Source organism: Ixodes scapularis, unplaced genomic scaffold (genome assembly GCF_016920785.2).
Source record: "Ixodes scapularis isolate PalLabHiFi unplaced genomic scaffold, ASM1692078v2 PGA_scaffold2__306_contigs__length_199485367, whole genome shotgun sequence".
In the NCBI taxonomy this organism is placed as follows: Eukaryota; Metazoa; Arthropoda; class Arachnida; order Ixodida; family Ixodidae; genus Ixodes; species Ixodes scapularis.
Genome location: NW_024609857.1, coordinates 172,719,302 through 172,744,577, shown reverse-complemented (window position 1 = coordinate 172,744,577; position 25,276 = coordinate 172,719,302). Strand labels below are relative to the sequence as shown.

General features: G+C 47.0%; 2 protein-coding genes, 1 long non-coding RNA gene and 1 other non-coding gene across 4 annotated transcripts in view; 1 reads left to right on the top strand and 3 right to left on the bottom strand.

Moving 5' to 3' along the window:
* Positions 1 to 1,076: 1,076 nt before the first annotated feature.
* Positions 1,077 to 2,285, bottom strand: LOC115324711. Its single transcript, XM_029985340.4, has one exon. It carries the CDS (start codon positions 2,283 to 2,285, stop codon positions 1,083 to 1,085), a length of 1,203 nt encoding a protein of 400 aa, XP_029841200.2. The 3' UTR covers positions 1,077 to 1,082.
* Positions 2,286 to 3,756: 1,471 nt separating this feature from the next.
* Positions 3,757 to 3,829, bottom strand: Trnac-gca. The gene has a single exon. It is a non-coding gene; the product is annotated as a tRNA-Cys (tRNA).
* Positions 3,830 to 9,997: 6,168 nt separating this feature from the next.
* Positions 9,998 to 11,185, bottom strand: LOC115324712. Its single transcript, XM_029985342.4, has one exon. It carries the CDS (start codon positions 11,168 to 11,170, stop codon positions 9,998 to 10,000), a length of 1,173 nt encoding a protein of 390 aa, XP_029841202.3. The 5' UTR covers positions 11,171 to 11,185.
* A 10,840-nt stretch (positions 11,186 to 22,025) lies between these two features.
* LOC121836846 overlaps positions 22,026 to 25,276 on the top strand; it is a 100,168-nt gene continuing 96,917 nt past the window's right edge. The window contains exon 1 of the long non-coding RNA XR_006078036.1: positions 22,026 to 22,125. This is a non-coding gene — a long non-coding RNA (uncharacterized LOC121836846). The remainder of the gene's footprint in view (positions 22,126 to 25,276) is intronic.

Genomic DNA, 25,276 nt, shown 5'->3' with positions numbered 1-25,276 from the left:
AAAAATAACTTCTTTGCTTTTCTTATAGATAACTTTAATGTGTAATTAATTTCCTTTAGCCTTTGCAGGTTTATTGGACAGCCATCTCTGGAAACCCTTCTATATGCACACCGCGCTCTTCTTACGAGTTTACGAATTTCAATATTAAACCATGGTTTTTATTTTCGTTTTTGTCGAATAATCCTCGATGGTACAAAAGTGTCGATTAAGTTTGTTATTTTATTACGAAAGATGCTCCACAGATCTTCTAGACAGTGCGATTCTGCTAAGCATAAAAATGTTGAAAAATAGCTGTCCAATTCAGTGCCGATGGCGTCAAAGTTTCCTCTCTCATACATGAATACCTTGCGTGGAAGTTGTGCCCTCTCGGGTGCTCCAGATACATTTAGCGTTGCAACAACCACACTATGGTCACTTATTCCAGGATACACCCCGACCTGAGCTACAATATTAGGGTCATTACATAAGACCAAGTCTAGAATGGCGTTCAACCTCGTCGGCTGCTGCACATATTGATTGAAGCCGAAAGTGCCCAATACCTCTGTAAACACAGTGTTAACGCGTGATTTAACAATACATTCTGTTGTTCCAGAAGACCAGTTAAAATCTGGCAGATTAAAATCACCACCTAGAAAAACACTGTCAGGAATCATTGATAACATGTCACAGAGCAAACAAATTGAAGTTTCACTGTTATCAGGGGGGCGGTAGAAGGTCCCGAACACGAGAGCAGTTCCCCTTGGGAAAAAGACCCGACACCAGACAGACTCGGTAGCATTTTCGAAAACCAGTTCATGACTAGTCCATCTATTAGAAATTAGTAGAAAAACTCCCCCACCGTGCCGATGTCTGTCTTTGCGATAAACTGTAAAACCCGCCGGAAATACCTCAGCGTCACTAACAGTATCATCTAACCAAGACTCCGTCCCCATAACAACTTCAGGTTTAAGGGTCTCCAACAAAAGTGCAAACTCGTCTACTTTATTTTTGATGCTACGGCAATTTACCAATAGTACTGAAGGCGCCTGTTTTGTAGCTGTAGCCTCATGATTGCTTGGGCCATCTTTAGGCTTTCCGACCCGTCATTCGTGTTCTCTTGGTTGGCCAGGCGCCCGATATAAAACAGGTTGTCTCGTTTCGCTGTCCCAGATAAACGTCTGTCCATTGATAACCAGTTTATCGTGGTTTAAATGAACCTTGTTCTCTCTGTTCTGCCTTTTCTCCTTCGCATAATTCCAAAGTTGACGCCTCTTTTCTTGGACTGCAAGACTAAAATCCTCGGAGATACTGAATGAAGTATTCTTGAATTTAAAAGCACTTCGCAACACAGACTCCTTGACCTTCCAACCCGGGAAGTTGACTACAATTGGTCTGTTTTTCCCATCTTTGTGTTTCCCCAATCGGTGGGCTCTTTCAATTAAAACATCGAGCGATAACACGTCTTTGCAGATTTTTGTGATCAGCCTTTCCGATTCTTCCCACGTTTCACTGCGAGAGTTGTCGGGAACTCCGAAAAATACCAAATTTTTCCTCTTGCTTCTGTTTTCAAGATCATCTAATTTTGCTTCTAATTTCCTACCACTTCCTTCCATCTGCAAAACACGTTTTTCAATATCATTAGTTTTCAAGCTTATAGTATCAAACTTCCTCTCAAGATCAGCTTGTTTTGCCTCAATACCAGCTAACTTTCCCAAAACAGTCATTTGACCAGATTGCAATTCCAACAAAATGGTCTCAATTTTCCCAAGCTGTTCAATCTGTGCCTTAGTCATGGGACCGGGGTTTAGCTCCACGTCACCCGACAAAAGCAACAAGGTCTCAAAAAACGAAAACGATAGTTCACAGCACAAAGACATCAATGTAGCAATCACCCAAGAGCCAGCAAAATGCATGTATCTACAGAGCACACGTTTGTCGATTGGGCACAACACTTTGAGAAGCATTACATTGCTCGTTCGGCAACATTTTGAATGATTTAAATAACTAACCTGGTACATGGAGCAGCGTGAGTACGGGCCGAAAAGAGTGTCGTGCCCCAGCGGCTGAAGGCGAAGTAGCTCCCTTTTATGGCAACGGTGCAGCGGATCCGGAAACGTCCCTCGATGCCTGGCCATCTGTCGGTCTTCAAGATGACACAGAAACTTTTCTGGAAAATCCGGTGGCTCGAGGGGACGATGAGTTGACGAAAAGAAGGTCGTCGCTGGCCATGACTCGTAGATTGGGGCTGCCGCCGTCCCGACGGAATTCGCCGTGACAGCGAGAATCCAAATCAGCACCTGGTACATCGAGCAGCGTGAGTATGGGCCGAAAAGAGTGTCGTGCTGTAAAAACTCTGAAGAGAGTTTTAGATACTTTTTTCAGAGAAACTGTGCTGTTTTGACGGATGACTTTCTTTTTTAAGATGCGAAAATGTTGAGGGGAAGTTCAGATGAAATAATTTCAGTTACTCCAGTCAATAGTTTTTGTTTTACTTTACAGGCACGGCTTAGCTGCTACTATTTAATAAGAGGAAGTTTGCTGGTTTGGGCGGAATTCTCAAATATAAAACCCAGTCTAACTTTAGAAAATAAATATGTACAGAAACGCCCACAACGCTTGCAGGAAGGTGGAAAGTTGGTTTTTATATTTAAAATTTTTTATTCACCTCAGTCTGTCTTCAAATCTTGGTACTTGTAAATTACGTTTACATATATATATATATATATATAAACGAATATGTGCAGATGAATGAACCGTACTTAATCCAATGAATTAAAGAATCCAAGTTTTCAGGAACCCGCCGAAAGCCAAAAATTGGCGGAGCCAGGATTTGAACTCTGGGCCTCCCAATGTCCGGTCGGGTGTGCTAACCACTACACCACTCCCTTAGCTTTCTGGCGTTTCCTACCTGTCTTATTAATGCACAAGAAACGAAATGTGTCCAATCGGAGGTGTTCTGGAAACACACGCCGCCGCGTGGAACGCGGTACGACGCTTAGTGTCACGTGGTACGTGCTCGTTTGTGCTCCAGAAATCCTCCCACTGTTTGTCTCGCCCCGTGTACATGTAGTATTCTTTGTTTATGAGCTTTGTTTTTTTTTTTTTTAGAGACACGGTACCATCATCATCTGCGAGAATCAAGAGCCACGTTATTGAATATACAACACGGGCACTTCACGTCATCGTACGTGGTCTCCGAGGGGGATATAAACGAATATGTGCAGATGAATGAACCGTACTTAATCCAATGAATTAAAGAATCCAAGTTTTCAGGAACCCGCCGAAAGCCAAAAATTGGCGGAGCCAGGATTTGAACTCTGGGCCTCCCAATGTCCGGTCGGGTGTGCTAACCACTACACCACTACACCTTAGCTTTCTGGCGTTTCCTACCTGTCTTATTAATGCACAAGAAACGAAATGTGTCCAATCGGAGGTGTTCTGGAAACACACGCCGCCGCGTGGAACGCGGTACGACGCTTAGTGTCACGTGGTACGTGCTCGTTTGTGCTCTAGAAATCCTCCCACTGTTTGTCTCGCCCCGTGTACATGTAGTATTCTTTGTTTATGAGCTTTTTTTTTATTTTTTTTAGAGACACGGTATCATCATCATCTGCGAGAATCAAGAGCCACGTTATTGAATATACAACACGGGCACTTCACGTCATCGTACGTGGTCTCCGAGGGGGATATAAACGAATATGTGCAGATGAATGAACCGTACTTAATCCAATGAATTAAAGAATCCAAGTTTTCAGGAACCCGCCGAAAGCCAAAAATTGGCGAAGCCAGGATTTGAACTCTGGGCCTCCCAATGTGCGGTCGGGTGTGCTAACCACTACACCACTCCACCTTAGCTTTCTGGCGTTTCCTACCTGTCTTATTAATGCACAAGAAACGAAATGTGTCCAATCGGAGGTGTTCTGGAAACACACGCCGCCGCGTGGAACGCGGTACGACGCTTAGTGTCACGTGGTACGTGCTCGTTTGTGCTCCAGAAATCCTCCCACTGTTTGTCTCGCCCCGTGTACACGTAGTATTCTTTGTTTATGAGCTTTTTTTTTTTTTTTTTTTTAGAGACACGGTATCATTATCATCTGCGAGAATCAAGAGCCACGTTATTGAATATACAACACGGGCACTTCACGTCATCGTACGTGGTCTCCGAGGGGGATATAAACGAATATGTGCAGATGAATGAACCGTACTTAATCCAATGAATTAAAGAATCCAAGTTTTCAGGAACCCGCCGAAAGCCAAAAATTGGCGGAGCCAGGATTTGAACTCTGGGCCTCCCAATGTCCGGTCGGGTGTGCTAACCACTACACCACTCCACTTTTTTTTTTTTTTATTTATTTCCGGTTAAGACAAAATGAAAAAGCACACAGTCATTCACATACGTACAGTTTGTTCGAGGGCGAATCAGCACTTAGCGGCGGTTGCCAGCACATTAAAACCTTTTTAAACATACCAACTCATCCAGTATTGGCAACCATTCAGGGGGTTCAGGGAGTGCACGGTATACCTCGCGAATATATGCCACACTTTCAATGAAATTTTCTCTTACAGTTTTGGTATTAACATCAGCATTATTAACACTCATTCTTGTCCTCCAGAGACTGTGGAGGCCGAGGAGCATGAACATATCGTAAGGGACTCCCCCCTCGTTTTCCAGGGGCAAAAAGCGGATGCCGTGCGCAGTTATAGGTAGATCTTTTTTCAGTGTGCGCTGAAGAATGTCCCAATGAAACACGGCATCCCAACACTCAATAAATGCGTGCTCTATCGTCTCGGGTTTTTCGCAGAGGATACAATTCACTGACCACGGTACAAATATACCTTTCTGTTCCAGCCACGCCTTTAGAGGGAGTACGCCGCAGTGCAATTTGAAGAAAAAAGATTTTACCGAAGATTTGATTGGCATTTTCTTTACCCTTTTAAGCACATCTAGCCCTGGACGTTCACAGTATAATGACCTATAGAGAGGTATTGGCAACAGTACATCTATTAAATCCTTATACAATCGTTTTCGGGTAACTGAACTAAGATACTCTAAGGAAAAGCGCACCTTGAGTATTCTGAAAGAAAGCACAACTTCACGCAAATAACCTTGTACACTGGATCGCATTTGACTACTAGATGACACCACAAACTCAGGGAGTGCATACTGCAGTCGCACTTGCATAACAGTACGCAAAAATGAATCTTTCTGATCGCGTAAAAACATGAACCTAGACACAGTTTGTCTTAGAAACAAATGGGACAATCCTAGACCACCATTACCAACAGATCGGAACAAATTGGTACGAGCAGAACGCTCCCAGCTCGAATTCCAGATGAAAACAGCGAAAACTCTGTGCAGTCTTTGCATGTTGAGGCGCGGCATACACAGCACTTGCAAGGTGTACCAAATTTTCGCAGTTAAAAATAAATTACAAACGGTAGCGCGTGCAAATATGGAGAAGTCCCTACCCCTCCAGCTCTCCGCTTTAGTCTTAACCTTCTCCGTCTCTTCACTCCATAGTTGCTTGCTATCGCGGTAGTGCTGGAGTGGCACCCCGAGGTACTTCGCAGGTAAATTTGTCCACTGAACATTCACAAAGTTACCGGGTGCGGTAGCCCAATTACCGTGCCAGAGACCTACGCTTTTGCCCCAGTTGATAGCACTACCTGTTTTCTTGCAGAAGGAGGAAGCAGTGCTGATTACCTCACGAACGCTGTCTTGGTCTCCACAAAAAACAGCAACGTCGTCTGCATAAGAAAGCACTTTTACTTCGCAAGAGTGTAACCTAAAACCATGTATACTATCATTGTTAATCAGTTTTAAACAAAATGGTTCCAAGTAAATTGCAAACAGCAAGGGAGACAGTGGACATCCCTGTCTTACAGAAGATCGAACCTGCACACTTTCACTGACGTTCTTATTTACAATGATGGACATCGAACAGTTTGCGTACACCATTTTTAAACCGTCTAATATCACAGACCCTACATTAGCATGCTCCAAATTAAGAAAAAGAACCTCATGCGACACACGATCGAATGCTTTCTCCAGGTCTAGCTGCAACATAGCAACTCGTCTGTCAGAGGCATCACAATATTCTAGAATGCTCCTTACAATATGTATGTTAGTTAAAATGGTGCGGCCTTTAATACCGCAGGTCTGATGCGGTCCCACAAGGTGTTTTATAACATTTTGCAAACGTCTAGCCAGGACTTTTGTGTAAATTTTGTAGTCGACATTAGTCAAACTTATTGGCCTATAAGAGGAAACAGACAATTGTTTTACAGGGTCATCGACCTTAGGAATGAGGACAACATGGCTTTTCAAAAAGGATGGCGGTAACTTATTTATGGGATACGCTTCTGTGACTACCTCGTACAAAGCGTCCGCTGCCTCCCTCTTAACTGTTTTATAAAATTCGGCACTGAGACCATCCGGCCCGGGCGTTTTTCCGGCAGTTAATTCGTCTATGGCATCTTCAAGCTCGCGGACGCTGATCGGCGATTCTAAACTTTCTCGAACATTCTCTTCAAGCGTGGGCATAAGCGACAAAAACTCGGTGTCAAAACCGTTATCTCTTGCCAGGCTGTGACCCATCAAATCGTTAAAATATTCAACGAACGCTCGCTCGATCGTTTTCTTATCGCGAGTTATCGTATTTCCGTAGCAAATTTCTTTTATTTCGTTTCGTTGCGCATACCTTTTCTCGTCGCTCAGTGCTCGCTTCGAAGGTCTTTCGCCCAACCATAGCCTCTGGGATCGCGCACGTACAATAGCCCCTCTGTATCTTTCACAGTCGATCACTTCAAGTTGGTTCTTGATATCCCTTATCTCTTGTACAAACTCACCCGGTTTGGCGCTTTCTTCGATCAAAAAGAAATTCAATTGGCGTCGTAGCTCTTTTTCCTTCTTCTGTTTTTGATAGTTAAGGCTGGTGCTCCTTTCAATTGCGTTAATTTTTACCTCTTCTTTGAAAAGTTTCCACCTAGCACCCCACATTGTCCTCTCGTCTTCGAAAAATTTCCTAAATAAATCATCTATGTTAGATTTAAAAACGTCATCCTTCATGAGGCTAATGTTCATTTTCCAAAGCGACCATTCCCATCTTGTCTTTTTTAATTTTTTACCGAGGGTGAACATAACTAACGCATGATCGCTGAAAGAAACAGGTTGAACGGAGTAGTTGTCGCACAGCGGGACAAGACTAAGCGAAACGTAAGCCCTGTCCAGTCGAGCTTGACTAAGGCCCTGAAAGTGCGTTAAATGAACGCTACTTTTGGCGGTGTCGTTTGCGACGTCCTCTAACGCATTTTCAGCGACAATGTCATTCAAATAAAGAGCACTTGAGTCGCGAACCCGGGTTGCGTTAGCACGATCCTCTGGTGCGCAGACGCAATTGAAATCTCCGAGAAAAATAAGAACTCTTTCACTCCTAAGGAACTCACTCAGTCCCTCAAAAGTTTGTCTACGTTCACGCTCGTTAGTCGGAGCATAAACACAAATAACGCGCCAGTCTATACCTGAAAAAGAAAAATCGCAGAACACAAAACGGCCAGACGCACACGAAGCCATGGCCGTCTCAACGACGCCTAGAGACCGGCGGAAAAACAAACAGCAATCGCCGGAAGTTCCAACAGCGTGTGAGACACAAACATTGAAAAGAGTTCGAAACGGTTGCACCATGCGGTCCGTCTGCTCTAGGCTTTCGATCTTCGTTTCCTGCACGGCCACGATGTCTATCTCGTTCTCGGCTAATAGTCGGTTAAGTTGATATTGCCGGCGTCTCGCCGCAAGCCCACGGACGTTGATCGTGGCGACACGTAAAGGAGCTTCTAACGACACCGCCATTCAGAGGGAGAGGGACCCCATGGTGCTTACCTCGGGTCGTGCGTCCATCTGTTCCGCCAAGCGCGATGTTGGCTACTGCACTTTGCTTGCACAGACTCCGAGGCCTCCGTCAAACTCCGGCGCATGCTATCACGGGGGTGGCTTGGCTGTCTCCTTGTCGTCCACAGTTGCATTCGCATTGACTGTGGACCGCCGCATCCAGAGAGGGCCCGCCTTTGACGGAGGCTCTTCCTGCTCCGAATCCTTGGGGCCTGCGACGTTTTCCTCCCGCGTCCTTTTCGCCGTTTTCTCTGCGTCGTTCATGGGGACGTCGACTGCCGGCTGCCCGTTGACTTCATTGGAGTTGATGTCCTCCACACCGGACGGTGTAGGCGCTTCCGTCGCCACCATATCCTGCTGCCCAGCGTGCTCCGTCTCGCCAGCACTTGGCGACGCATCACTCGTGTTCGTCTCCGCCACGTTCTTAGCCGCGGGGAGAGCGTTCGCTACAGGGCTTCTTTTGTCTGTAGAACCCGCGGCAGCCTCCTCGGCGTCGTCTTCGTCCATAAGGAGCTCGGATTTCTCCAGGCCCCCCACAGGCGCAGCAGCCGCCGCATACGTTCGGACGCAGTGAGCGCCCTCGTGGCCGAAACGACGGCAGACGTTGCATCGTGGGACGCGACACTCCTTGCGGATGTGCCCCGTCCGCTGGCACCGAAGACAAAGCGGAGCTCTTCCAGGCACGACGACGAGAGCTAGCTCTCCGCCCACCCGCAACTGGTGCGGGATGTCGTCGCAGGTGATGCCCGCCTTCAGCCGAAGTACCGCCGTGCGCGTCATGGTGCCGACGCTCTGGCAGCCGTCGACACGCCACTTTTCTCTGGCCACTTCGATGACCTTGCCGTCCGGCGCCAGGGCCTCTCTAACATCACCGTCGGCGACGCTAAAGAGCAGCCAATGAAGTTTGACGCGAACGTCCTGGTGGCTGGGGTCAATAACGATGCATCGGCGACCTTTAACTGTCAGCTCCGGCGTTGCCAGCATTTTCTTTTTGCCTTCGTCGTTCTTAAACGTTACTGCCCACTTGTGATTCATCTGGTAAGCCCCGAGGGCCAAGACCTCGGGAAGCAAAGCCAGACGAATCAGCGCGTCGCGAAAGTCCTCGACGCGGTACGGCCGCCCCTTCACGTCCGCATGAAGAAAAACGGTGTTTAAGACCACTGACCCTGTTGGCAAAGGAGGCAGGATGACGTTGTAGTCCTGGGTGTTGTCTTCAGCCCTGTTACCGCGGCCGGCGAGGGCCGCTGAAACCGCTCCACGGGAGCTCATGATGCCACGTTCGCTCGCTTCGGCGTTCGAAAATGGAATCCTACACCACTCCACCTTAGCTTTCTGGCGTTTCCTACCTGTCTTATTAATGCACAAGAAACGAAATGCGTCCAATCGGAGGTGTTCTGGAAACACACGCCGCCGCGTGGAACGCGGTACGACGCTTAGTGTCACGTGGTACGTGCTCGCTTGTGCTCCAGAAATCCTCCCACTGTTTGTCTCGCCCCGTGTACATGTAGTATTCTTTGTTTATGAGCTTTTCTTTTTTTTTTTTTTAGAGACACGGTATCATCATCATCTGCGAGAATCAAGAGCCACGTTATTGAATATACAACACGGGCACTTCACGTCATCGTACGTGGTCTCCGAGGGGGATATATACGAATATGTGCAGATGAATGAACCGTACTTAATCCAATGAATTAAAGAATCCAAGTTTTCAGGAACCCGCCGAAAGCCAAAAATTGGCGGAGCCAGGATTTGAACTCTGGGCCTCCCAATGTCCGGTCGGGTGTGCTAACCACTACACCACTCCACCTCTTTTTTTTTTTTTTTTTAATAAATGGAAATTTACTAATAGCTATTCAGCCAAGTCCAACAGTACACACACAAACAGCACAAAAGGTCCAAAAGTCACAGTCCACCTCACACGCCATGGCACGTAGAGTCCCACCCACACACGCTAACCAATGGAGCACAGGCACAGGCCACCAGTCACCAGAATCTCACACACGCGCACGTGAATCACGTGGGGCGACAAACACACATCTTTAGTAGTTCTGTACAAAGTAAAAGGTTACATTGGCTAGAATTTACCATTCACCCAACGCTTAAACAGCTATATTTACATATTTACACAATCTAAAAGTGCGGTAGGTTTAGGCACGCGTCAAAGAGGCTAAACCAATCTGGCACCGGTGGGCGGGCCTCGTACACACTCCGCACTTTCGCTACCTCTTCAATGAAAAGTGATCTGGTTGCACGGGGCTGTTCGGCATTTCCGTCGACCATCCGGCACTTCCACAAACTATGCAGCCCAAGAAGCATAAATAAATCGTAAGGGACAACTTCATGTTGTTCAACGGGGAGAAATCGTATACTGTGGTCGGTGAAGTCGATATCCTTTTTCAGTGTTCGTTGGAGAACGTCCCAAAAATACACTGCGTCATTACAGTATATGAAGCAGTGCTCAATGGTTTCCGGTCTGTTGCATAATCGACAGTTAATAGACCACGGAACGAAAAACCCTCTTTCCTGTAGCCACGCTTTAACCGGAAGTGTGGAAGTGTGTAATTGAGAGAAAAATGTTTTTGCAGTAGGCGATACACACATCTTTTCAACTCTTTTCAAAACATCCTGTCCAGGGCTGTCTTTAAACCTTAATCTATAAATCGGTAGTGTGAAAAAATTTTCAACTAAGGCCTGAGACAAACATTTTCTAGAAACACTGAACAAGTATTCCAAAGAAAACCGGACATTTAAAAACAACAGCGTGTCTACAACTTCTTTCCAAAATCCTCTTAGAACACACGAAACGTCATCCGTCGTTGAAACAATCAAAAAGGGCAAATGCGGCGCAAGCTTCGTCTGAACTAGCGAGGCCAGTAGCGGGTGTCTGATATTCCTAAAGAAGAAGAATCTAGATACAAGTTGACGGACAAATAAGTGAGCAAGACCCAACCCTCCACACTCAAGGGGGAGGAATAAATTGACTCGTCTCATCCGTTCCCACGAGGAACTCCAAATGAAAGTCGCGAAAAGTCGATGGAACGCTTGTATACGTGGGCGGGCACAGTGGAGGACTTGTAACACGTACATAAGTTTAGACGTAAGGAAAATATTGCACACGGCAGCCTTAGTAAAAATGGATAGGTTTCGCACCCTCCAGGCACCTATTTTCCGTTTAATGTTTGTGGCAACTGATGCCCAATATGGCCCACTGTTCCTGGCCTGATCTAGGGGTACGCCAAGGTATTTTATTGATGGCTGATTCCAGTGGATCCCTGCAAATTTGGATGGTGTGGTTCCCCACATGCCTAGCCAAAATCCGCTGGACTTATCATTATTGACCGACGCACCGGTGACTGTGCAAAATTTCTGTGTTACGCGTAGAGCTTCTTCTACACTGTCTTTGTCGGCACAAAAAAAGGCAACGTCGTCGGCATAAGCCAACAACTTCACTTCGGAGAAACAATATTGGTACCCACGAATATTGAGGTTTGTCAGCACGCTCAGGCAAAGCGGTTCCAAGTATAAGGCAAATAGAAGTGGAGATAGAGGACATCCTTGTCTTACTGAAGACCTAATAGCAATCGGTTCGGAGAGAGTGTTATTAACTATGATCCTGGTGGAGCAGTCCTTATAACATAATTTAACGCCGGAGAGGATGGTGTCTCCAATATTGAGGTGGGCAAGGACTTGAAACAAAAATGAATGGCTGACTCTATCAAAAGCCTTTGAAAGATCGATTTGTACTAATGCAACTTGGTCATTGCCTTCAGTCACACAGTCGAGTACAGACCTGGCAATGTGCACATTAGTCTGAATCGTTCTCTCCCGTATTCCGCAAGTCTGGTGTTCTCCAATTAAGTTGTGGGCTACCACGTGAATTCTTTCGGTTAGTAATTTTGCAAATATTTTGTAGTCAACGTTACATAATGATATTGGTCTGTAGCCTGCAGCTTTTCTCAACACTGCTTCGTCTTTGCTCTTTGGTATTAAGACAGTGTGACCTTAATAAAAGGTAGGCGGAAGCATTTTTTCTTCACCCCCCCGACGCGGAATACATCTAGCAGCACTGGAGCTAATAAGTCAATAAATGTTTTATAGAACTCTGCACCCAGACCATCAGGACCAGGTGTCTTGTTCGCGGGTAGTGCGTTTATGGCATTTCGCACTTCTTCTAATGTTAGGTCACCGTCTATCGTAGTTCTTTCTTCCTCTGATAAGACTGGTAAAAGTGAAAGCAACTCTTCTACGCCTCTCTCGTCTCCTGCTGATATTATTTTACCGAAGAGGTTGTTGTAATGTTCAAGAAAGACGTCTAAGATGCCGGGGGTATCAGACACGGTAGTGTCCTCGTGGTCAATCGCTAGGATTTGTTTTGATAGCGCGTACTGTCTTTCGTCATTTAAAGATCGCCGCGAAGGGGGTTCCTTTAGCAGAAACCTTTCCGATCGCGAACGAATGACTGCTCCTCTGTACTTCTCTGCATCATATCGCTGTAGCTGTGCTTTGGTTATATTAATGTCCTCTGTGCAAGTTCCTGGCCGCAAAGATTCGAGCTCATATAATGTAGTAAGTGTGTTAAGTAGTCTTCGTCGGTCTTCCTTTCGTTCAAACGCAAGAAGACTAGAATACTCTATAGCCCAGTTCTTTGCGTCTTGTTTAAACATATCCCACTTAGCAAAGATGGAAAGCATCGGGAGACATAGCACAGATGAGAGAATATCCGGAATGCGAATAGAGAAACGTTTCTCTGATAAGAGTGTGACATTAAATTTCCAAAGTTTCCATTGGGGGCGAAAAGATGACAGTTTTCTCTCCCCAATACATGTTGACACCAGACAGTGATCAGAAAAGAAAATAGGTTTTACATTATAATCACTAATTTTAGCGAATAATTCTCCGCGAACGTAAATTCTGTCAAGACGAGCATGTGCTGAATTTTGAAAGTGTGTGTAATGCAAGTCTCCATTTTTGCGGTCACCAATGTCTACAAGATTGTTGTCTGCAACGATTGATCCCAGCACAGTTGCACTTGAATCATACCTTGACGTCGGCTGCTCCCGATCTCGGATATTGCATACACAGTTGAAATCTCCAAAAAGAATAATATTCCTGTCTGTTACCAAATGATGAGCAACGAAAGAAAAAAACACATTCCTCGCCGATACTGTATTAGGGGCATACACACACATAAACCGCCAATCCTCGCCGTCATACTTTAAGTCACAGGAAATGAAGCGCCCCTCCTGATCGATGGTCAGGGAAATGGAGGAAAAGTCTCTAGCTTTCTTCAAGAACAGACAGCATCCTGCTCAGGTGCCGCAAGCATGGCTTACACAGATTTCAAAATCAGCCAGGAAAGGTTCCAAGGCAACATCGGTCTCATGCTCTTCTGAAAGCTTAGTTTCCTGCACAGCAAGGATGTCTATCTGTTGGTGGTGTAGAAGCTGGAGAAGTTGATGCTGTTTTCTTTTAGACTTTAAGCCTCTAACATTTAGGGTGGCCACTCGAAGTGGAAGGGGGCTACTCATGACAGTCTATGGTTGGGGATGATCGGTCAGAGGGATGCTTTTAAACGGTGTGGAACCTGTTCCATGCTTGGTGTAGGGCTTTTGGCGCTTGCCTACCTGCTTTCGATCAAAGAGCTTTGATCGAGCAAATGAGCCGTCACCTGGCGTGTCATCCATGCGTGGTTCCTGGTGAACCAGGCTCTGGGATGGTATTTCCTGCACGTCATGTTCTTCAAGTGCAGTCAAGGTTGGTTTTTCAAGGGTCGTGTCACGGGAGGCGTTGTCAGTCGTGTCATGAGTTGTGCTGTCGGTCGTGGGTAGGGTGCTTTCGTCTACGGGTACCTGAGGCAGGGGCGGAAAGTCAGGTGACACTTCGCACGTCGTGGAGGAACCCGAGCACACCAACACGCCAGGGGTAGGTGGAACCTTTTGGCCAGACTCTTCTTGTGTTTCTACTTCAGGCTCAGGAGGTGGCTGGTCAGTAGCTGGTTTGCCCTCATAATCAGCGGGAGGAGGGATCTCACCCGTGGGCTCAACCACTTCGCTGACGTCCATGAGGAGCTCCGTCGATGTTTCTTCCCCACGAGTTGTTCCTTGCTTCAATTTATCTGCGTACGTAAGTACGCAGTCTTCTGGGGAATGTCCGAAGCGTCCGCAGTCCGAGCATCGCGGTATCCGACAGAAGCGACGAATATGGCCAACCCTGTTGCACCGGAGACAGAGCGGAAGTCTACCCGGCAGGATTACGAAACATTGACATCCGAAGACCATCAGCAGGTAGGGAATCTTGGAGGAAGACACGCCCTCTGCTAGCGACAGCGTTACGTGTCTATTCATGGTTTCCATAGTCTCCATCCCTGGGACCCTCCATTTTTCTCGCTCGATGGAGATCACCTTTCCGTACGGTTGAAACGCTTCCACAACTCTTCGATCCTCGATGTGGCTCGGCAGCCACATCAACTTAAGCTTGACGTCTTTCGTTTCGGGGTCGATGACGAGACATCTCTTCCCTTTTACGGTAAGCTCCTCGCGTGAGGCCAGTTTGGCCTTTGCTAGAGCATTTGTGCACGTGATCATCCACACGTGTGACATCTGGTATTGTCCAAGACTTATAATGTCTTTTGGGTCAATGATAGAACAGATGGCATCTCTAAAATCCGGGGCACGATATGGTCGGGCAGCCATGTCCGCGTGAAGGAACAGAGAATTGAGAACGACGTTACCTGAAGGCAAACGGGGCATCAGAACACGGTACGCATCCATACTGTTGGCAGATGAAGACTCAGATGTGGACGGAATAACTCGGCCAGAAGCCGATTTGGAACTTTCGGCGGAGAACATGAAAACACGTCCACTCGGAACGGCGTCTTCTTCTTCCTCCACACCAATATTCTTTGTTTATGAGCTTTTTTTTTTTTTTTTTTTTTTTTTTTTAGAGACACGGTATCATCATCATCTGCGAGAATCAAGAGCAACGTTATTGAATATACAACACGGGCACTTCACGTCATCGTACGTGGTCTCCGAGGGGGATATAAACGAATATGTGCAGATGAATGAACCGTACTTAATCCAATGAATTAAAGAATCCAAGTTTTCAGGAACCCGCCGAAAGCCAAAAATTGGCGGAGCCAGGATTTGAACTCTGGGCCTCCCAATGTCCGGTCGGGTGTGCTAACCACTACACCACTCCACCTTAGCTTTCTGGCGTTTCCTACCTGTCTTATTAATGCACAAGAAACGAAATGTGTCCAATCGGAGGTGTTCTGGAAACACACGCCGCCGCGTGGAACGCGGTACGACGCTTAGTGTCACGTGGTACGTGCTCCGTTGTGCTCCAGAAATCCTCCCACTGTTTGTCTCGCCCCGTGTACATGTAGTATTCTTTGTTTATGAGCTTTTTTGTTTTTTAGAGACACGGTATCATCATCATCTGCGAGAATCAAGAGCCACGTTATTGAATATACAACACGGGCACTTCACGTCATCGTACGTGGTCTCCGAGGGGGATATAAACAAATATGTGCAGATGAATGAACCGTACTTAATCCAATGAATTAAAGAATCCAAGTTTTCAGGAACCCGCCGAAAGCCAAAAATTGGCGGAGCCAGGATTTGAACTCTAGGCCTCCCAATGTCCGGTCGGGTGTGCTAACCACTACACCACTCCACCTTAGCTTTCTGGCGTTTCCTACCTGTCTTATTAATGCACAAGAAACGAAATGTGTCCAATCGGAGGTGTTCTGGAAACACACGCCGCCGCGTGGAACGCGGTACGACGCTTAGTGTCACGTGGTACGTGCTCGTTTGTGCTCCAGAAATCCTCCCACTGTTTGTCTCGCCCCGTGTACATGTAGTATTCTTTGTTTATGAGCTTTTTTTTTTTTTTTTTTTAGAGACACGGTATCATCATCATCTGCGAGAATCAAGAGCCACGTTATTGAATATACAACACGGGCACTTCACGTCATCGTACGTGGTCTCCGAGGGGGATATAAACGAATATGTGCAGATGAATGAACCGTACTTAATCCAATGAATTAAAGAATCCAAGTTTTCAGGAACCCGCCGAAAGCCAAAAATTGGCGGAGCCAGGATTTGAACTCTGGGCCTCCCAATGTCCGGTCGGGTGTGCTAACCACTACACCACTCCACCTTAGCTTTCTGGCGTTTCCTACCTGTCTTATTAATGCACTAGAAACGAAATGTGTCCAATCGGAGGTGTTCTGGAAACACACGCCGCCGCGTGGAACGCGGTACGACGCTTAGTGTCACGTGGTACGTGCTCGTTTGTGCTCCAGAAATCCTCCCACTGTTTGTCTCGCCCCGTGTACATGTAGTATTCTTTTTTTATGAGCTTTCTTTTTTTTTTTTTTAGGGACACGGTATCATCATTATCTGCGAGAATCAAGAGCCACGTTATTGAATATACAACACGGGCACTTCACGTCATCGTACGTGGTCTCCGAGGGGGATATAAACGAATATGTGCAGATGAATGAACCGTACTTAATCCAATGAATTAAAGAATCCAAGTTTTCAGGAACCCGCCGAAAGCCAAAAATTGGCGGAGCCAGGATTTGAACTCTGGACCTCCCAATGTCCGGTCGGGTGTGCTAACCACTACACCACTCCACCTCAGCTTTCTGGCGTTTCCTACCTGTCTTATTAATGCACTAGAAACGAAATGTGTCCAATCGGAGGTGTTCTGGAAACACACGCCGCCGCGTGGAACGCGGTACGACGCTTAGTGTCACGTGGTACGTGCTCGTTTGTGCTCCAGAAATCCTCCCACTGTTTGTCTCGCCCCGTGTACATGTCGTATTCTTTGTTTATGAGCTTTTTTTTTTTTTTTTTAGAGACACGGTATCATCATCATCTGCGAGAATCAAGAGCCACGTTATTGAATATACAACACGGGCACTTCACGTCATCGTACGTGGTCTCCGAGGGGGATATAAACGAATATGTGCAGATGAATGAACCGTACTTAATCCAATGAATTAAAGAATCCAAGTTTTCAGGAACCCGCCGAAAGCCAAAAATTGGCGGAGCCAGGATTTGAACTCTGGGCCTCCCAATGTCCGGTCGGGTGTGCTAACCACTACACCACTCCACCTTAGCTTTCTGGCGTTTCCTACCTGTCTTATTAATGCACAAGAAACGAAATGTGTCCAATCGGAGGTGTTCTGGAAACACACGCCGCCGCGTGGAACGCGGTACGACGCTTAGTGTCACGTGGTACGTGCTCGTTTGTGCTCCAGAAATCCTCCCACTGTTTGTCTCGCCCCGTGTACATGTAGTATTCTTTGTTTATGAGCTTTGTTTTTTTTTTTTTTAGAGACACGGTACCATCATCATCTGCGAGAATCAAGAGCCACGTTATTGAATATACAACACGGGCACTTCACGTCATCGTACGTGGTCTCCGAGGGGGATATAAACGAATATGTGCAGATGAATGAACCGTACTTAATCCAATGAATTAAAGAACCCAAGTTTTCAGGAACCCGCCGAAAGCCAAAAATTGGCGGAGCCAATTTTCTAACGCATCTTCCGCCGCCTAACCGGGACCCTCGTGTGTGACTCCATCACGCGGCGTCATGAAGTGGCGCGCATTTGAGCCTCTCCACGGCACATCTCCCCCTATAGCCACCGTAGCGGAGCGGCTAGTCGAAAGATCATAATTGTTATATCTATAATGGGCTTGAACAACAATTTAGTACAGACAAAGTAAGGACCTGCCAAAGTTGACCAAAAACTGACCTGAACGACAATGTTGACATTTTTTTTAGAAAAACCTAAAATTTCTAAAGCGGTTTGAATACATCAAGGCTCATATATATAACCTATTAAATGAAGAAAAAAAGTAAAGATGATGTAGGGAAAGCGGTAGCGGCAACAGAGGGTGTCGAACACGCGACCTGCCACGGCAGGCAAAAATTCAAGTTTCTGCCACTGCACAGTGGCAAAAAATAACTAGTATCGATGGCTGCCAGCTAGCTGTGAAAATAGCTGCTGTCCGCATCCGGTTATACGACCTGCTCTGCCGCCCTGCTACCATACTAACGATCATTCACCTAGAGCGGCACGCTGCTCCTCGATAAGGCTGGTGGCGCTATAGCCAGAGTATTTCAGTTTAATTGCGATTACGGTTGTCTGTATCGAATAGGCTGATTGTACATACTTAGAATTGTGGGACGCAACAGTGTCTTTGCCTTTTTGTTTTTGCTACAGTTCAAATGACGCACAATAAGCTTCTTTGATACACATCACGACAACCACACTGAACCAAAAGCATGCATCGTTGAAAATAGTTCTCGAAAAGCGCATTGTCTGTTCAGCTGACTGAACATTACAATGTCAGTGTAAGTGTACCACCTTAGGCAAATGACTGTCAGTACAGCAGCAGGGCAGGTCATATAACTAAATGTTGATAGTCGCTAATCTCGCAATCTGCCAGTATACTTGGAGGGGGTAGTTTTCCACGCCACCGGCATGACGCGCGCACATTGTCCGAGGCCGCACGGTACTGTGGCTTCGTTGGCTTTGTTCACGACTGTACCAGCAAGAAGCGCAGCTAGCTTGGTTAGTGTTCATGAAAGAAAAAAAATGAAAAAAACGCAATTGCTCTTATGGAAAAATGTTCGGAGGGACGGTTCAGAGCCATGGAGACAAACCATGCAGACCTGTTTTATTTAGTCTTTTCACTGGTGCAGAAGATTGAGATGTTTAAGTTAATCTGCTGTCTTGAAAGGGCTTAAAGGGATTGTCCGGTCAAATTTTGCATTCGAGAAAATCATCGAATAGCATTGTTATTGCCTCGAGAAGCATCGCACGTGCAATATCTGAATTTTATATGCCCCTCTGCGTGAGTAATTGAATTTATACTGCTCCAATCGCATTCTAGCGTAAGCGCTGCTTTCGTTGGCAACATTGAAACTCTGATGTCAAAAAACACAAAGCGAGCCGGCGAGCATTTCTGTCTCGTCGTTTGCCTGCGAGTGAACGCCTCAGCGTGCTTCGTTTTTGTTGTTGTGCTCGACTTATTCCGTGGTTGGGTGAGATTTTTGTTGAGGCGTTGCGTGCCGCAACCACCGAGCAGCACATGTGAGCCAAGACATGACGTTCCACACTTTTCTGCGAGACGTGCAGTGACGAGCAAAGTGGATCGTCGCTGTGCGTAGGGACTGGGTTCCCGTCAAGATCGAGATCCCGCTTATGCAGCAATCACCTCACAGAAAAGAGCTACGAGCTGAGCTCTAAGCGGACAGAAGGCTCGTAAGCTGAGGTGCAATGCTGTGCCAACGATATTAAACTACGTTCATCCACTCCTCGCCCAAATCGGATCAATCAATTTGATTATGCAGCGAAACGGTTCTCCCGCTGTCCCTCTACAACGACTATGAACAATATTTATCTTTGTTGAGGCCGGTCAGCCGGCGCGGTTGGCGCGTGTGCCCAAGTTGGGGAAGAACCGAATGAGCTCAGGCGGACACAGAGTTTGAACAATGAACAATATATTTACTTAAAAAAAAAAAAAAATATATATATATATATATATATATATATATATATATAAACATAAATTTCAAGGTTTGGCGCATCAGCAAACAATACACAACAAAAGGAAAACCCCAAGGTTCTACAGGAACTTCACTAAGCATAAAATAGAAAGAAGAAATAAAGAAAACGGTCGGCGCGCTACAGCGATACTACGGTTCAGAATACAAACAACAATGAAACAAAGGAACCAACCACGGACGGAGAGCAAATCGAAATAAAACGTCCGCAAAAGCGAAGTCCGAAGTGTACGGACGGGTCTCACTGAAATTTGGTGTCGAAGGGGCATCGTCAGCCTCTCGGCGGTGGGGAACTGGCAGGAAGACCGCGGCGGTGACGATAAAGAAGACTCAGAAGATATCGCGTCGCCGGGACGCCATTCCCGCCGACTTCACCCCGCAACCATGAACGTTTTGCCCCCTTGACGACCCAAAAAGCTCTGCGCAAAAACCATCGGCTGATTCGGCTCCCCACGAAAACCGTCCCCCTCCACGACGACCACGGCGACATCGCCTTTGTCGGCGCCGAAGGCACCCACGGGGGAAAGAAAAGGAGAAACAAACAAAACCGGGTTTCGTCTTCCCGTTTGAGGTCGCCGCAACGCAATTTGCCCACTGAAAAGGCAAATTGGCGAAGGGGCACGGCGAGCAGCACAAAATAGCAAAGAAAAAGCTCGTGGGAGAGTCGGCCGGCGCCAGAGTTTGTGACAGAAACCAACAGCTAGGCCGTCTGGAAACAATGCCAGGAGTTGTTTTTTAGCACGCTTGCAGCCCGATTCTCTTTGACCCGTGAGTGAAAATGGAGCGTGACTATACGTTTAATTCACCAAGCTCGCCCAAGTCAAGTGACGACATGCATTTGAACGATTCGCCGTTTGCCTTCAACCCGCGGACATCGCCTCTGAGGGAACGTCCCGCAGCCTCATCACAGATCCAGCGGATCCGCCGACATGTGTACCCAGATGCCGCTTCGTGTACTTAGGTGCAGCTTCAGAGGCGAAATCTGCATCCTTTGCCACCTTTGCTTTGCAAGGGCAAGAACCCCTAGTTCGATCGGTGGCCGTCGCAGTTCCACGGTTGTGTTTGCTCGAAACGGCATACGTTTGCTCGAAGCTTATGGCTGTTAGCGAGTAATATCCTGCTAAAAGGCGTGACTTTTTTTGCACATGCTTAGGAACTGCATTCAAAGAACCGTATTTCGGTAAGGTATATCCTAGAAGATTATATAATTCGAAACAAAATACAAGACATCCATCGATCAACGCTTGTTATCTCAACCATCCGACAAACCTTTGCGTTCTGTGACGTCACGCAGCACCTACGGATGTCAGCCATTGACACTGGCGAAATTCGGGGTGCAGTTTCGTACATACGCTCATGAAAGGTTTAATTAATAACGGGAGATCATATCAAAATAAAGATAACGTTTGTCTACATGGAGGCTCCCTCGACGCAACGAGCGCAAGAACTTAAGTACTTCCGGTTTCGACCGGACAATCCCTTTAAAGGGGCCCTGCAAAGACTTTTTTACTGTTTGTTTTTTATTTGCACCGAACCTGAGCGCAATGAACGTAGTATCTTAGTGAAACTTTTTTTTTCTCTCGAAATTCCCTTTATTTTTAAAGATATAGGCAAATTAAAATTACAAAAACAAACAAAAAATAACCTCCCTCATGACGCCCTTGGTTGCTTGAGTGGCCGTGAACTAGAGGAGGGATGGTGAGCTTAGAGCACTATATAGCTCCTTCGGAGCAGAGTAGCGCCAAGTAGCGCAATCTAGAACGCCGCCTCTCGGCGACTAGCGGCGAACGCCCGGAGGTTCCAACTGCGGTCAGAAATGCATGGAGAACGTGAGACAATCGCTGTTTCTTCAGTAATGTGGGGGTGTACGGAGTGGCAATTGTTTTTTACATAATAATGGAACATTTTAGAATACTTTGCGCTAAGTTTTGTGCCCCGCAAGGACCTGACTTTTTTTTTAAAAATTGCTTGAGCGGCATCATGCAGCAGACGACACGGCGACGTCACACCATTCACGTGACCCACTCCGGCCAACCCGAAAAGCGCATCTCCGCTGCGAGCAAAAATCGTCTGCTTCAAACGCCATTGCCTTGGAAATTGCCTTCTCAAAATTTGCACACGCATCCGATATTATTAAAACTTTGATCAATTGTTTAGTGCTTTACTAACTTCAAGGCAGACTAGTTTTGAAAAGTGTGAACTCGCCGTTCATTTTTTAATCAGCCGTGTTGTATCGATCTCCATGTATTCTCCCATAGGGCGGGCCGCCTCCTGGAACCCTGAGTACCACGTGACTCGCGCCGAGCCGCTCTGTCGGCCATGTTGTCGGCAAAACACGGGGTTCAAAGGATTGCGCTACTCTGCTCCGTAGGAGCTATATAGTGCTCTAGGTGAGCTCAGCGAGCGCTCACGGCTGTCGCGCTCCGTGTCGACGGCGCGAGAGGGCGCCACTAAAGCGTGTTCTGGATAGGCTGTATAGGCAACCTGCAATGCAGTTTGGCCTTAGTTCGGCGCTACACGTTGCGCCATCTAGCGGCTGCAAAATAATGAAACTGGGTAGGCCAGGGCTACGCGGGGCTGCGGGCGGGCGCATCCAGAAACCCAGAAACCACGTGAGAACGTTGCATTTCGGATCGGCGTGAGCTTTTTTGGAACCGTTTTTCGTAAGGTAAGTCCCAACTTCACGTCTCTATAACCTCACCGGGTTCCTGTGACATCTCGCCTACTCCTAGAGTTCTCCCAAAAAATAAACGTTGCTACTGCTGCACGAAAGACGGCCACAGTCGCGAAGATGACTCAAGTATCGAACATCACCGCTTAAAGGCGGGAACACATTTGCGAAAAAACGAACCGAAAATCGGAGAGAAATCGGAGGCTGCGAAAATCGTAGCTTGCGATTTTCGGAAGACGAGCCACATGAGCTGGAATGCGCGGCGCGGAAATCGCAACGCACTGCGGTTTTCGTGCCCAGACTTCAGGAGGCTGTGCGGTTGTCTGGCGAACTGGCGTCCCATATTTCGCGCCTCTTAAAAACTTCAGCTATTAAAACCTCGTTGAATGCCACGCGAGCCTTTGTACCACCACCCTTTGATAAAGACAGAAGGGGTTTTCTACGAAGGTTGAGACGAGAACGCAGGGATGGCATACGATGTTGCCTGCGCTGCTTCCGAAGCTGCGTGAGCCACCATGTTGCGAGCCGATCGTATCTTTTCGTTCCGTCCTGCTCCGGGCTTTCGCTCACCGAGCTCCTCCGCCCCGGATTCGGAGGCGCCGTGCGAAAATATCTGGCGCTGCAGATCTTTCGAACCGCTCCCGATTTTCGGAAAAGGGGAGGAGCCTATCGGCCGTGCGATTTTCATGTGCGGTTTTCGCACAAAATTCGGCTTTTTTTCGCAAATGTGTTCCCGGCTTAATTCCCACCGAGATCTCCGGAAGCGACACGGCGACAGAAGTGGATTACTGCAGTGCGACACAACAAGTAAGTAAATTTTACAGAAACTGTGGGGGGGAAGTAAACGAAAATCTATGTGCAGGCTTGGAAAGTGGTGGAACGAACTCATTTTGCAGACTACCCGGCAAAATAACATTTATACAAGTTGTATTACGAGTCGCTTTGACAGCCACATTAGGGAAATAGGATAGGAACAATCGAGCCGATTGTTGCTTCGCTGTGATGTCGAGAATCGGGCGATCTGGTCTTCAAGCGAAAGGTTCGTCGGACCGTTCCGGCACTCCTAATGCCCTTCGGCACGCGTGGTCGCAACCAACACCTTCCAAACCTCTTGAGTTTTCAAAAAGTGGATTTCCGTAGTACAAAGTTTTTGTTTCAGCAACCAAATTTAATGCTGAGTCTCGTGCGAAGCGTAAATATCCTTCTTGCACGTAGTACGTACACTTCGTTGCCTGTCGCCATTTTACATCAGGCTTTGCAATGTGCGTACGGTTCTGTAGCATGCGGAGTTTGGTTCTAATTACCCAACTTTTATTCTAGTGTGTGTGGGCGTCGGGAGGAGAGGACGGCCGAGTGAGGCGCGAGCGGGGCCAGCCGGCGAGGAAAGAGGAAGAGCGCGCTGCACGAGGCTGGGGCCGGGCACAGTGATGTGATTGCTGCGCCAATTGCGCCAAACTGCGCCAAGGGACTAACCCTGCTACATCCTGCTACATTTCGCCAAAATATCGGTAATTTGCGCCAAGCCTGCGCCAAAGGAGCAATTTAGGTCGCCTTTCGAAACCGAAACTACCTAAACTGAGTACTGTAATTGAGCAGGCGTGTGTTATGTGGCGCAAGCGGCCGCCTGACACAAGGTACTGTGCGTCAATTGTCCACCGGGTCTTGCATGGTTTTCCCGGCGTCTTGGACGCTAGCGTGCCGGGTACCAGTGATGCCGTCATGCTGTGAAACCAAACCACGTGTTTGCGCGGCAGGAGTTACTTTGTGAGCTGAGGCAACGGCCGTGGGAAAACTATATTTGGTCAGTGCCTTTCAGTCACCGTGGTCGTGCGACGTCGAATGTTGCCGTCCCCACATCACTGCAGATATGGTACTTTCTAAAATCAACCTAAGTACCGCCGCTTGTTCATCAACATTCCTGTTCCTGTTTAAATCGTACGTTACTACGGAAATTCATCTTTAATTCAAAGACTGCTCTGTCAAAGTATTGATTATCTAGATTCCTCTCGGCGGGCCTTCTTTCGAGAGGGACCTCGATACGTGAAAAATCTGTCGTGAAAGAAAGTTGGTGAAGAGAAGTGAGCTAAAGCACAAAAGGCAATGTCTGCACGCTGAACCAGCACAGCGTGCTTGTTTGTCTCGAGTTCAGTCGTTGCACAAAGCACTCCAAGAACTTTTTAAAGCTGGCTCGCAATGTCTTGCATCGATGCACTCAGGTTCTTTATTTTTTGTTTTTAGCTTGTACCTTGTTTGCCGGCCTGGCAAGCACGCGCCACGGGACTGTTTTTGTCGCATGCTCGAAAGTTACATTTTGTGTACAATTTTGAAGATAAGTTAGCGACGGAGCTGAGGGGCATGATTTCGGTTTCGATTGGACAGACATTAGAGAGTTTTAGTAGATCGTTCCGATACCCCCGATAGCCCTGATAACGATACTATGCAGGTGCAAGGGAGGTGGTGGCGGAGTATCGGGTGTCGTTATCGGAGTCATGGGAACGATCTACTAAAACTCTCTACCCAGACGACACACATTTGTCCAAAGGATGCCCAAAGGACGTCACCTTCAGGATGAGAAGGGTGTCCCTGGGAGCTCCCGCAAATTTCCCAAAAGCATCCCAAATGAGACTCTAATGAATGGGACTAGAAGCTCCCATAGACATCCTGCCGACATCCCGCAGGTCCTTTTTGGGATGGCAGTAGGACTCACTAGGGACACCAAATCCTGCCTGGGATCTAGAGGGGACATTGCATTTTTTTAGCTTGCTATACCGGGTATTCATAGGAAGTATTTTCCTCGCCACAAAAATAAACTATGCATCGCAGGACGCTCGGTTTTCGAGTAAATGTAGCACTACCGGTTGGAACCAGACGCCAAAGATTAAAGGCTTACTGTTATCTGGTTCGATATATATATATGCAAATCTTTTAAATATTGAAAAAAACAATTATGGCTTTCTTCAGTAGGAGGTGCTATTCATCTGTAAATTAAAAGGTCCTGTTAACTGCAAATTCCTCGTTGAAAGCTTCGAAACATTGTCTAAAATTTTTGGATCAAGTAACGGTAGGCACTGATATTGGCATCCGGTCCCAGTCACTAGTACTACATTTGGGCAAGCTGAATGGAATAAGCTTATTTCTGTGGCGAGAA